General features: G+C 41.2%; 1 protein-coding gene across 1 annotated transcript; it reads right to left on the bottom strand.

The window, feature by feature from the left end:
- Positions 1-8,534: 8,534 nt before the first annotated feature.
- LOC120027314 (extracellular matrix protein 1-like) lies at positions 8,535-9,714 on the bottom strand. The gene is made up of 3 exons (XM_038972239.1): positions 9,532-9,714; positions 9,118-9,377; positions 8,535-9,010 (listed from the first exon to the last, which is right to left on the bottom strand). Exons 1-3 carry the CDS (start codon positions 9,602-9,604, stop codon positions 8,807-8,809), a joined length of 537 nt encoding a protein of 178 aa, XP_038828167.1. The 5' UTR covers positions 9,605-9,714; the 3' UTR covers positions 8,535-8,806.
- Between the last annotated feature and the right edge of the window lie 4,443 nt (positions 9,715-14,157).

Genomic DNA, 14,157 nt, shown 5'->3' with positions numbered 1-14,157 from the left:
TCATGATACTAAACATGTCATCAAAGTCAAAATTCTGGTTCCTCATAAGTGGATTTCTCACATATATTGAACAAAAATATAAAAGTAACATGCAACATTATCAAAGATTTTACTGAGATATGGTTCATATAAGGAAATCAGTCAATTGAAATAAATTAGGCCCTAATTTATGGATTTCACATGACTGGTCAGGGATGCAGCCATGGGTGGGCCTGGCTCCCAAGTGGGTGGGCCTATCAGGATGAGTTTTTCTTTATAACAGACAGAAATACTCAGTTTCATCAGCTGTCCGGGTGGTTGGTCACAGATGATTCCGCAGGTGAAGAAGCCAGATGTGGGGGTCCACGACTGGCATGGTTACACGAGGTCTGCGGTTGTGAGGCCAGTTGGACGTACTGCCACATTTTCTAAAATGATGTTGGAGGCGGCTTATGGTAGAGAAATTAACATTACATTTTCTGGAAACGGCTCTGGTGGACATTCCTGCAGTCAGCATGCCAATTGCACGCTCCCTCAACTTCAGACATCTGTGGCGTTGTGTTGTGAGAACTGCACATTTTAGAGTCCCCAGCACAAGGTGCACCTATGTAATGGCCATGCTGTTTAATCAACTTATTGATATGCCACACCTATTACGTGGATGAATTATCATGGCAAAGGAGAAATGCTCACTAATAGGGATGTAAACAAATGTGTGCACAAAATTGGAGAGAAATAAGCTTCATGTCCGTATGGAACATTTCTGTGTTCTTTTATTTCAGCTCATGGAACATGGGACCAACACTTGACATGTTGCGTTTTATATTTTTGTTCAGTATAGATGCACATCTCAAAATCAGGTTACAGACGGTTAACTAGGCCCCTAGACTTAGCGAGTGCAACAATATTAGTAGGCTAGTTAATAGGTTTTGTAACAAGAGGTTGAGGTGTTGAGTACTATACTTTCATTGTTTGGTGTTGTTAGGTTAGGGGTGGCAGGTAGCCTAGTGGTTAGAGCGTTGGGCCAGGAACCAAAATATTGCTAGATCAAATCCCCGAGCTGACAAGGTAAAAATCTGTCGTTCTGCCCCTGAACAAGGCAGTTAACCCACTGTTCCTAGGTCATCATTGTAAATAAGAATTTGTTCTTAACTGACTTGCCTAGTTAAATAAAAATAAAATGGCACGTCAACTCATTCCACGGAGGGCTGAGGGTTTGTGGGTTTTCGCTCTTCCCATGTACTTGATTGATGAATTAATGTCACTAATTAGTAAGGAACTCCCCTCTCCTGGTTGTAGGGCTGGACGATATGGCCATAATATCATATCACAATATAAAAAAAAAAAATTATGGTATGATTTTAATTTTTCATAATAAAAATCTAATCGAACTTTATTTGCCACATGCGCCGAATACAAACTTACAACAAGCAGACTTTACCGTGAAATGCTTACTTACAAGCCCTTAAACAACAGTGCAGTTCAAGAAGAAGAAAATATTTACCAAGTAGGCTAAAATAATTTTATTGTTTGCTTATGTCCTTATAGAGTTGGTTGAGAGCGGTCTTAGTGCCTGCTTCGCTTTGTGGTGGTAAATAGACGGCTACGAATAATACAAATGAAAACTATCTTGGTAGATAGTGTGGTCGACAGCTTATCATAAGGTACTCTACCTCAGGCGAGCAATACCTCGAGACTTCTTTTAATATTAGACAGTGCGCACCTGCTGTTATTGACAAAAAGACACACAGCCTCACCCCTCGTCTTACCAGAAGTAGCGTCTCTGTTCTGCCGGTGCATGGAAAATCCCGCCAGCTCTATATTGTCCGTTTCTTCGTTCAGCCACGTCTCGGTGAAACACAAGATGTTAGTTTTTTTTAATGTCCGGTAGGATAATCTTAATACCGGTTAGGATAATCTTAATAAACTCAGCAAAAAAAGAAATGTCCCTTTTTCAGGACCCTGTCTTTCAAAGGTAATTAGTAAAAATCCAAATAACTTCGCAGATCTTAATTGTAAAGAGTTTAAACACTGTTTCCCATGCTTGTTCAATGATCCATAAACAATTAATGAACATGCCCCTGTGGAACGGTCGTTAAGACACTAACAGCTTACAGACGGTAGGCAATTAAGGTCACAGTTATGAAAACGTAGGACACTAAAGAGGCCTTTCTACTAACTCTGAAAAACACCAAAAGGAAGATGCCCAGGGTCCCTGCTCTTCTGCGTGAACGTGCCTTAGGCACGCTGCAAGGAGGCACGAGGACTGCAGATGTGGCCAGGGCAATAAATTGCAATGTCCGTACTGTGAGACGCCTAAGACAGTGCTACAGGGAGACAGGACGGACAGCTGATCGTCCTCAGTGGCAGACCACGTGTAACAATTCCTGCACAGGATCGGTACATCCGAACAGCACACCTGCGGGACAGGTGCAGGATGGCAACAACAACTTCCCGAGTTACACCAGGAATGTACAATCCCTCCATCAGTGCTCAGATTGTCTGCAATAGGCTGCGAGAGGCTGGACTGAGGGCTTGTAGGCCTGTTGTAAGGCAGGTCCTCACCAGACATTACAGGCAACAACATTGTCTATGGGCACAAACCCATCGTAGCTGAACCAGACAGGACTGGCAAAAAGTGCTCTTCACTGACGTGTCACGGTTTTGTCTCACCAGGGGTGATGGTCGGATTCGCGTTTATCGTCGAAGGAATGAGCGTTACACCGAGGCCTGTACCCTGGAGCGGGATCAATTTGGAGGTGGACGGTCCGTCATGGTCTGGGACGGTGTGTCACAGCATCATCAGACTGAGCTGGTTGTCATTGCAGGAAATCTCAACGCTGTGTGTTACAGGGAAGACATCCTCCTCCCTCATGTGGTACCCTTCCTGCCGGCTCATCCTGACATGACCCTCCAGCATGACAATCCACCAGCCGTTCTGTGCGTGATTTCCTGTAAGACAGGAATGTCAGTTCTGCCATGGCCAGCGAAGAGCCCAGATCTCAATTCCATTGAGCACGTCTGGAACCTGTTGGATCGGAGGGTGAGGGCTAGGGCCATTCCCCACAGAAATCTCTGGGAACTTGCAGGTGCCTTGGTGGAAGAGTGGGGTAACATCTCACAGCAAGAACTGGCAAATCTGGTGCAGTCCATGAAGAGGAGATGCACTGCAGTACTTAATGCAGCTGGTGGCCACACCAGATACCGAATGTTACTTTTGATTTTGACCCCCCCTTTTGTTCAGGGACACATTATTCAATTTCTGTTAGTCACATGCCGGTGGAACTTGTTCAGTTTGTCTCAGTTGAATCTTATGTTCATACAAATATTTACACATGTTAAGCTTGCTGAAAATAAACGCAGTTGACAGTGAGTGGACATTTCTTTTTTTGCTGAGTTTAGTTGGTCATAAATTTTTTATTTTCCAACGATTGCACATTAGCAAGGAGAATGGAAGGCATTGGGAGTCTGCTCGCTGGCCGCCGGATTATCAGATGGATCCCCGATCTGCATCTTCTTTTCCGGCGTCTTTTCTTCACCCAAAAGGCGTGGATCTGAGCCTGTTCCAGTGAAAGCACGATATCCTTCTCGTAGGACTCGTTAAAGAAAAAAGTTTTTCAGTCCACGGTGATTAATCGCTTTTCTGATGTCCAGAAGTTATTTTCGGTCATAAGAGACGGTAGCAGCAACATTATGTACACAAAATAAGTAAAAAAAATAAGTTACACAAAATGCAAAAACAAAATTGCACAATTGGTTGTAAATGTAAAACATCAGCCATGTTCTTCCGCGCCATCTTTAAGTTCTGAATATGTTTGAGTAGTTCATGACCTTTAGGGTGGGTCTTTCTCCATTCTGATTGTTTTATACTGTTCAATCCAACTTCAAACAACAACACATCTGCATTTTAAGCAATTTTTCAATTTCCTACACTTTTACATTTCCAAATTGTGCCATGCAGAGCTGCATGATATGGGCAAAAATCTAGGCCTACTTATTTGGTGAACTGTTGGCGTAATGGAAGTAGAATAATGAATCTAGTTCTGTAGATGGAATATCACTATATCCCAACTACAGAATTAGAGTAATCATTATATTTCCATGATTCCAACACTACCGTGGGCAGCATCTTGAATATATTGTTTGACATGACAACAAATGAATATGCCAGGGAGGAATTGACAGTGTTGGACAGTGTTTCCAGGGGACCCTAATTAGATGTTACATTACATGTTTTCTTACCTCATGTAGCAAGCTAGCATATTCATGCTTTGCCTATTCCTCTCCGATTTAGAAGATACCGTTGCACAAACATGCTTATCTAGGCCTACACCAGCACTGGCACTGTATTGGCTAGCTTTGTTTGCTCTGACTCTTAGTACATTTTTAGAAAGCTACCTAACTAGTGATTTAGAATTGGTGGCTAACAATTCATTTTAGCTAGAACTTGCTAAGAAAAGACAAACTGTCAGACAGTAGTTTGCAGACAGTAAGACACATTAATAGTGTAGTTATAGAACACATGTAGAAAGCAGCATGTTTCTGCATCTATCTGACTATGCAGAGTGAAGCGCAATAAAGTGCTTGTGACTCCGTGGTCCAACATCTGCGCTCTCCTTGAGTGATGGGGCAGGCTTGGTGTGGTCAGCGGCATGCAGAAGGAGGAGGGGGAGAAAGACTACTCAAGTAGCAAACTGAGTAAACTATAAGAACTGAGTTGCGTATCACATTTAACAAACCAAACATTGAAATACCGTTATAGAAGGTAAAGTAAAAACACAAACCGGTCCGTGCATCAATACCGGTGTGTGTGTGTGTGTGTGTGTATATAGTAAAATACGGTATACCGCCCAGACCTATCTGGTTGTCTAGGGCTTACTTGAAAGGAAAAAACAAAATCCAGGTGACACTAGGCCCTCCATGGAATTAGTTTGACACCGCTGGATTAAGGTGTTAAATACTTTTATTGTTAGGTACTAATAGGTTGCAGTATTGAGAGGTTGAGGTATCGAATGCAGCTGTTATGCAAGTATGTCTGAGGAACTATGCCGTTATCTCCACAGAAACACTCGTCAACTGATGACACTGATGTCAGTGCTTCAACACCTGAGGACAAGAGAGAAGTTGTGTCTGTGTGAAACTAAGAGCTTAGAATGCATTTCCGTTCCTCACCTCTTGGGGGTGCTAGCGTCCTGCTCTGTGCTGGCTGCCTTGTGCTCCTCCTTTCCCACTGACCTGTGAGAGGACGAATGAATGAAAGCATTATTAATTAAAGCATTATACAACCGTTTTAACATGACACAGATGTGATGTAGTGACGAGACAATGGGAAATTATAACAGTTATAATTATAACAATTATATAACAGGACAGCTTGGCGAAAGACACTCGTTCACAGACACAAACCTGATGGGAGGAGCCGTGGTAGTGAGCCCCGAGTTTCCCAACGATGAGTTGGAGGGTTGTTTCACCAGAGTTACTGGTGACATCATTGTGTGTGGGGGTCTTGGGGAGTAGGTCAGGGCGTTCTGACCGCACGCCTGAGTGTATGGGAAACATTAATAATTTGTTTTGTACAAGGCGTCAACCACTGGTATGTGCTCTCAACTGCAACTTCCAATGACCACAATATGCTTAATAACAAACCAGACACCATTTCTCATTATCCACATCTCTTCCCAAAACTCCCCTTCCTTTCCTAAACCCTCCCACCTAACATCGATCACCGCTGTCTCACTCAGTCTCGGTCTGTGTGCTTTGGGATTGTGGGACTCCTAGGCAGCTGCCACTGCAGGGTTGGGGGAACGGAGAGGGTCCGGAGCCTGCGGTGTTGGCCTCCCTGCGCTCCAATTCTGTACCCTTCTCAAGAAGTGTGCACTCGTTCACACCCCATTATGCATTTAAAAGCATTGTATTGGCGCAAGCATGGCTGGAAGGAGTTTCCACCATATTCCTTTTAAATACATGACAGGGAGTGCACACTTCCATCAATACTTCCATTCAAAACGGAGAACACCATTGTGTTCGTCATAGTCTCAGCTTTCCACAGAGGGGTCATATTAGTGTGTAGCCCAAACCTTTTGGACGCTACAGACGTTTTCGTAAGAAGACCGATGTGGAAGGGCAATATCAGTGGATTGAGATTGACCATTATAGGCCAAGGGTTAAACTCCTACAACAAAAGAAAATGCATAATACAAACTTGTTCTCAGTGTCCAGTGCTTCCTTGCCGTGCGCTTCTCCTCGGATGGCCTCTATGGCGGTGCAGTAGAGGGACTTCTGGCCCTGTGATGGTGGGGGCCTCTGGTCGGCCGCCCCCACTGCCTCCTCTCCAGCCTGCTCCCGGGCCACCTGCTCCAGGTTGTGGATCCCCAAAAGTTTGCTGTAGTGCATGACCTCAAAAAGCTCTGCAGCAACTACACGGGACGAAGGGATAAAAGAGATAAACGGCGAGTACCAATTTAGGATTAGTTTAACCTTTTAGATTACAAGAAATAATATGACATGGACAGGGGGGGGACCTGATTCTAGATCTGCACTCCTACTCTGAGACGCTTGATACATATGGCCCTTGATAAACAGTCAAGTGTAGATGGAGTATCTCAGTGAAGTTGATAAAAATGCAGTAGCTTGATATAGCATATACAACAGTTGCTGACCAAGTTGAAGTCAGTTCCTTGCTACAATGTTGAGATGCAAAATTATACATGATAGAACAATGTTAACATAATCATTACAAACATGACACATCTCAGCAACATTTTCATCCCACAAATGTACAAAGGCTGTGACGATACCAGTATCGCAATATTTTTTTCCATGGCCAAAATGAAAACACGAAACGACAAGTCTGGTCCTTTAAAAACCTGCTGTATGTCAAATATTGTGAGCTATAGCTTTGAAAAGAATCAAATGTGACTGGATGAAGACAATGATATTGGTTAACAACATTATGGCTGTTTTCCTATAAGTTATCCTGTTAAACTCTGAGTGGTTGTTTTGGACCCTGTACAGTATGTATCAAACTCATTCCACGGAGAGCCAATTGTCTGTGGGTTCTCTCCACCCTTGTACTTGATTGATGAATTAAGGTCACTAATTAGTAAGGAACTCCCCTCACCTGGTTACCTAGGTCTTAATTGAAAGAAAGAAAAAAAACCTGCATACGCTCTACCCTCCGTGGAATGAGTTTGATAGCCATGCTGTACAGGGTCTGGCGAGTTGGTGGTGGGTTCCCCCCTATTTCTGTCAGAAAATAGAAAGTGACATGTCATTTGAAAGCTACAGCCCTCGTCTTTTTCGACCCTCCACCAACAGCCCTCGTCTCAAATCTTACTGAATCAAAATATAAATACAACATTCAACATTTTTACAGAGTTACAGTTCATATAAGGAAAGCAGACAATTGAAATAAATGTATTAGGCCCTAATCTATGGATTTCACATGACTGGGCATGGGCACACCCACTGGAAAATAAGAGTTTGTTCTTAACTGCCTTGCCTAGTTAAATAAAGATAAGGTAAAAAAGACAGGGAATTTTTACTAGGATTAAATGGAATTGTGAACTGTATTGTGAAAGCCAAATACATTTAAACTCAGTTAAGGTGTATATAAACTTCCGACTTCAACTGTATATGCTCCTAAAAACCAATGAGGAGATGGGAGAGGAAGGACTTGCAGCGCTTTGAGCGTCACAAATATAACTTATTTCTATTTTAGCGGCTGGCCACACAGAGGCGTGCGAGTATTGTGGGTGCAATGATTGAATAACATGTGTACTTTTTTTTTTGTTGCAACGCTCGCGCACGAAATGCGAACGGTGTGGTCAGCATGTTAGGGAAGAACTGCTAGCCTGCCAGTAAAAGTTGCACAGCCTCCCGATCTTGTGGGGTAGGTGCGGTCCCTGAACCCAAAGGCTATAACCGGGAGGGTTCCGGTGGACAGACATGTCACACACAACTAAGACAAACCCTCAGTGCCGCAATAGTGGTAGACCAAACCGAGTATCGCACACGTTGGTACACTGTCACAAGGACGAAACCCAAAAGAGATGGCACAAGCCAAACCGAGTGGGGGGGACAGCAAAGGACCCTGATGGAGAGGCTAGCTAGCTGCTCCAAGCTATTGAATAGCTGCGGGTATACTTCTGCGCTTATACACTCTAACATAGCGCTCTTACCAAGCGAATCCTCCCTGGAAGGAGTCGAAAAAAGGAAAAGGTGGAAGTAGTGCAGCTGCAGATATTTAAGGTGGTTGGTCAGCTGCAGCACTACCCGGTACACTGGACTAATCTGAAATTCTTACTCGGAATGTATCCTGCCGCGTGAAAGAACACCATATTGAAGTGATCCCAATATAGTGCTACATAACATGTCTGAAAGTAAACTATAAATTCCTTAAGAACTATCAGGAATTTGTACCCATACAATCTGGCCCGCAGGTAACTATACCAAAAATACATCAAATTCAGTCAGTTTGTTGGAACAACAGCGACACTTGGTGGTGGTAGTAGATATGTGCAATTATCGTGACAATAATAAAGAGGGTTGCAAAACGTTTTGCATAATATTTTTATTTTTCAGTGGCAAGAAAAGAAGCAGTGCAAACATGAAAAATTACACAGAAAAGGTAACTAATTTGGATAGCATAGTCTCCCTAGGTGTACAGTTCAACTAATTATCAACACACTTACTATCTCTAACCCCAACCCTTTAATATACCATCCAAATAAAATCGGTCCAGAAATAGTAATCAATCATTAGATTAAACATGAAGTGTTTTTAGACAAAAGCTCAGGTGATACAAAATATTGTAGTCATGTGGCCTCTAACATGTGTTTGGCTTCCAGGTGAACCCTGGTTCATGAGGCATCTGGGGGGCCATGTAGCCTGCAGTGGGCTCGTAAAAGGGGTTTGGGAGTTCATCGTTAAAGCAGCTCCACCTGGCCTCTCCACTCTTCCTGCAGCACGGGTATGCCTTGGTCATTACGGCAAACTCTTCAACACAGAACATGGAGAGTGCATTCTGCCACTGCAAGGACAGAAACATAGATAAAAGTATAGAATAACTTAAAATAAATAATTCCAATATGCAATATATTCATATAAAATAAATACACACACACACACACGACTCACAGCTTGCTGAGCGCAGCACAGGATCTGGACGTTTTGCTGGGCGACTTCTCCACTGCAGCACATGCCGTACCAAGACTCCAAACGATTGATGGCTTTTCCACAGCGCCGGAAAAAACTGACACCAGAGCGAGGAAAGAAGCTAGGTGGATACCGGGGGCGACTCTGTCCATACTGACATATGGCAGCAAGATTCTGTAGGGTTGGGTATGCAGGAGGGAAAGGGACGTCAGGCTCCTGCAGAGAGCCAAAATTCTGGGTACCTGTGAATAGAAGAGACAGAGAAAAAGTGTGAAGAAAATGAGGGAGCTTGAAAAAACATGATGCATTCAGACAATCTGTTTCATAGCAGACAAATAATAGATTTGAGTGTAATCCCTTTCAAAATGTTAAATGTATAGAAACATTATACAATACCTCCAAGTTTTGCACAATGAAGAGTCAGTAGTGCAAGTAACCAAGAATGTGCAAAAAATCCAGCCGAAATCATGTTTTGTTTGTTGTTGTTAGAAAAAAAACTCAGTTCTCCTCTTCTGTGAAGTTCTGCGTGGGAGATAGAAGTCTTCTGCTTTCCTTCAAGTTTGTCCAAGCTGTACTGTCCTCATCTTCAACCTGCTTTTATCCAACAGATGGTAGGGGGAGTGAGTCCCGGGGCGTGCCACTCTCATGAATGTGAAATGATGTGAGCAGGGTGTAGATACTGGAAAAGGAAACTGCGTACGTCTCAAATGAGTACTGCTCGGTCTTTCTTCAAAATCTTGGATTACATTGCAAATGTTTGCTTTGTTAACCTTTCCTCCATTTGTAACAGTGTGTTATATGTGAAAATGTGATTGTATTTGAATGTTTAAGGCCTCTTGGAGGATTAGTCCAAATGAGGACTAAAAGAGATCCTAATAAAATCAAATCCATCGAGTCATATATCCACTTCTTTGGGCTTGACATGTAGGCCTTTTGCCATATTTAGCCAGTTAGCCTATCATTCATACTTGTTGGACTTTAGGGACTACACTCTTTTAGATTTGTTCCTAAAGGGGTACAAATGCTTGTCACTGGGGTGGTGCACTGTAAGATACATCCTTTGTACCTTTTAGTTATAGGTACATAATTGTACCCCAGTGTGTACCTCAGTACATTTCTTACATATAGTCCACAGGTACAAATCATGCTTTTAGAAAGGTACATTTTGCCTTTATAGGAACCACCAGAGTGACAAAGCCTTGCTTCTCGAAAGTGTAAAAATGTACCTCTACCATAGACCACTTCAACTGATACAACACTTCCACTCACGGGTGGACAAAAATAACTAACTGAAACTAAGCCACGCCTCCAATATGATTTCTCAGAGTGCCTTTCAGCTGGTCACAAACTGGTTGACTCAACATTGTTTCAACGTAATTTGTCAACGTATTGTGACGTGGGAAATAGATTGCATTTGAAAAAAGTCAAACTGTTGTTTTGAGGGCGAAATTTAAACCACAGGATTATATCATTATTATGGTAACCAAATTTAAACATAGACAAATCTGTATAAAATATGTTGAATTTGTACCTTTTAAAACATCAGGTTTTCAACGTTATATCCACAATGAGAAAATAACAGTAGGCGGGGCAGCAAATGAGAAAATAATAATAGGCTGGGCAGCACCAACTGGAGAATTGATCTATCTACAGCTACCCGTTGCTCGCCCATCCAAGGTTTTAACCTTCTATTTTTTTACTAGATCAGCTTTAAAACCATAGCTCTCTGATTCTTTTTCTCTTTCACGAGAGAGTCATTTTGCATCATATCTTGTTTTGTTGCTTTTGTGTGTGTTTTTATTTCATACTCAATAGGCTTTAGATGATTTATTTTGTTTATTTACCTTGTTTTTGGGATGAAAAGAGGTGATTAACATCAATGCATCACATTTGCATTTCATAATACAACAAAGATTGAGAATTGATTCGAACTTGCCTTCCGGTCATTTGCTTCTGTTCCAAAACGTGTCAAACTCATTCCACGGAGGGCCGAGTGTCTGTGGGTTTTCGCTCCACCCTTTTACTTGATTGATTGAATTAAGGTCCCTAATTAGTAAGGAACTTCCCTCACTTTGTTGTCTAGGTCTTTTTTAATTTTTAAAATATTTGTTTGATTATTTATTTATTACTTTTTGGTCTTATTTGAAACGAAAAACCAAAACCCGTAGACACTCAGCCCTCCGTGGAATGAGTTTGACTCCCATGTGTTACAGTATTAAGATCACCTTCTATAACGACCTTATACCCTACGCATAAAAGTTCCACCACAGACGTTCCTTTTACTCATAGCCTACGTTTTAAACTTGGTCAACGTTTGTTAGATCTTTCAGGCAGAATTCTTGTTAAAAAATAATATCTGCCTTGGCTTTTAAAAAAAGTGTCTCCATTTTCTCCTTCCTATTTCTGCTCAACTGAAAGCCACATAGATTATACTTCAGGATGTTAATTTGGTGTGACATCATCAAAAAATATAGGGTGACATACTATGTAGGGCTAGGTTTCACATCTTTCTTTTCTGCATAACCTGGTTTTAACCATGCCCAGCCCTACTTATGTTTGTCACTGACTATTACCAATGTGCTATCGTGAGAATGATTGTTGAGAGATCTCCACTTAAAAACTAAATAGATTGACTTTTGCTACTGAAGTCACTCCAAAAGGGTAGGTTTAAAAGAGCAAATGAAATGTGACCATGCTGTATCACTCATACAGTGCATTCAGAAAGTATTCATACCCCTTGACTTATTCCACATTTTGTTGTGTTACAGCCTGAATTCAAAATGGATTAAATCGATTTTTTCCTCTCCCACCTACATACACACAATACCCCATAATGACAAAGTGAAAGCATGTTTTCAGAAAGTTTTGCAAATGTATTAAATTAAATACAGAAATATCTAATTTACGTTAGTATTCACACATCTGAGTCAATATTTTGTAGATCACCTTTGGCAGCGATTACAGCGGTCGGTCTTTCTGGGTAAGTCTCTAAGAGCTTTCCACACCAGGATTGTGGAACATTTGCCCATTATTCTTTTCAAATTGGTTGTTGATCATTGCTAGATGTAGATTTAAGTCAAAACTTTAACTTGGCCACATTCACTGTCTTCTTGGTAAGCCACTCCGGTGTAGATTTGGCCTTGTGTTTTAGGTTATTGTCCTGCTGAAAGGTGAATTCATAACATGATGAAGCCACCACAATGCTGGAAAATATGGAGAGTAGTACTCAGTAATGCGTTGTATTGGATTTGCCCCAAACATAACACTTTGTATTCAGCACAAAAAGTAAAATGCTATGCCACAATTTTTGCAGTATTACTTCAGTGCCTTGTTGCAAACCGGATGCGTGTTTTGGGATATTTTTGTTCTGTACAGGCTTTCTTCTTTTCTCTCTGTCAATTAGCTTAATATTGTGGACTAACTACAATGCTGTTGAGTCACCTAATGGTGAAATTCATGAGCTGTTTCCTTCCTTTTTTACCCATCTACCAATGGGTGCCCTTCTTTGCAAGGCATTGGAAAACCTCCCTGGACTTTGGCTGAATCTGTGTTTAAAATTCACTGCTCGACTGAGGGACCGTACAATTATCTGTATGTGTGGGGTACAGAGATAAGGTGGTAGTCATTCAAAAATCACGTTAAACACTATTTTTATTTATTTATTTTACCAGGTAAGTTGATTGAAAACACAGTCTTACAGCAACGACCCGGGGAATAGTTCAAGGGAGAGGAGGGGGGATGAATGAGCCAATTAGAAGCTTGTATTATTGCACACTTATTGAGCAAAAGTCCATGTAACTTATTGTGACCTGTTTATACCTTTCAGTGATACCCATCCCGGATCCGGGAGCATCCTCATCAAAAAAAGCTGACTAGCATAGCCTAGCCTAACGGGACAGGGATATCATATAATATAATGTTCATGAAATCACAAGTCCAATACAGCAAATGAAAGATAAACATCTTGTGAATCCAGCCATCATTTCCGATTTTTAAAATGTTTTACAGCGAAAACACAATATGTATTTATATTAGCTAACCACAATAGCCAAAGACTCAACCGCATATTTTCACCATGTTTCTACCGCATAGGTAGCTATCACAAAACCGACCAAATAGAGATATAATTAGTCACTAACCAAGAAACAACTTCATCAGATGACAGTCTTATAACATGTTATACAATACATTTATGTTTTGTTCGAAAAATTTGAGGTATAAATCATAGTTTTACATTGCAGCTACCATCACAAATAGCACCGAAGCAGCCAGAATAATTAGAGAGAGCAACGTGAAATACATAAATACTCATCATAAAATACATGGTATACAGCAAATGAAAGATAAACATCTTGTGAATCCAGCCAATATTTCTGATTTTAAGTGTTTTATAGCGAAAACACAATATAGAATTATATTAGCTTACCACAATAGCCAAACACACAAATGCATTTATTCACCGCAAAAGGTAGCTATCGCAAAAACCAGCAAAAGATATAAAATTAATCACTAACCTTGAACAACTTCATCAGATGACAGTCTTATAACATCAGGTTATACAATACACTTATGTTTTGTTCGAAAATGTGCATATTTAGAGCTGCAAACCGTGGTTATACATTGTGAATATGTAGCAACATTTCCCCAGAATGTCCGGAGCTATTTTGGACACTCACCTAATCTGACCAAAGAACTCATCATAAACTTTACATAAAAATACTTGTTGTATGGCAAATGAAAGATACACTGGTTCTTAATGCAACCGCCGTGTTAGATTTTTAAAAATAACTTTACCATAACATACAGCTTGCGTTATTACGAGACGGCACTCACCAAAACGGCGGAGAATAGGACTCAACAATTTACACAGAAATACGAAATAACATCATAAATTGTTCTTACTTTTGCTGAGCTTCCATCAGAATCTTGTACAAGGAGTCCTTGGTCCAGAATAAATCGTTGTTTGGTTTTAGAATGTTCTTTTCTTCTGTCGAATTCGCGCCACAATGCTAGCCAAGGTTG

This window comes from Salvelinus namaycush, chromosome 32 (genome assembly GCF_016432855.1).
Source record: "Salvelinus namaycush isolate Seneca chromosome 32, SaNama_1.0, whole genome shotgun sequence".
NCBI classification, from domain to species: Eukaryota; Metazoa; Chordata; class Actinopteri; order Salmoniformes; family Salmonidae; genus Salvelinus; species Salvelinus namaycush.
Note: the sequence above shows the minus strand (reverse complement) of the source record. Positions and strands in the feature narration are given on the sequence as shown.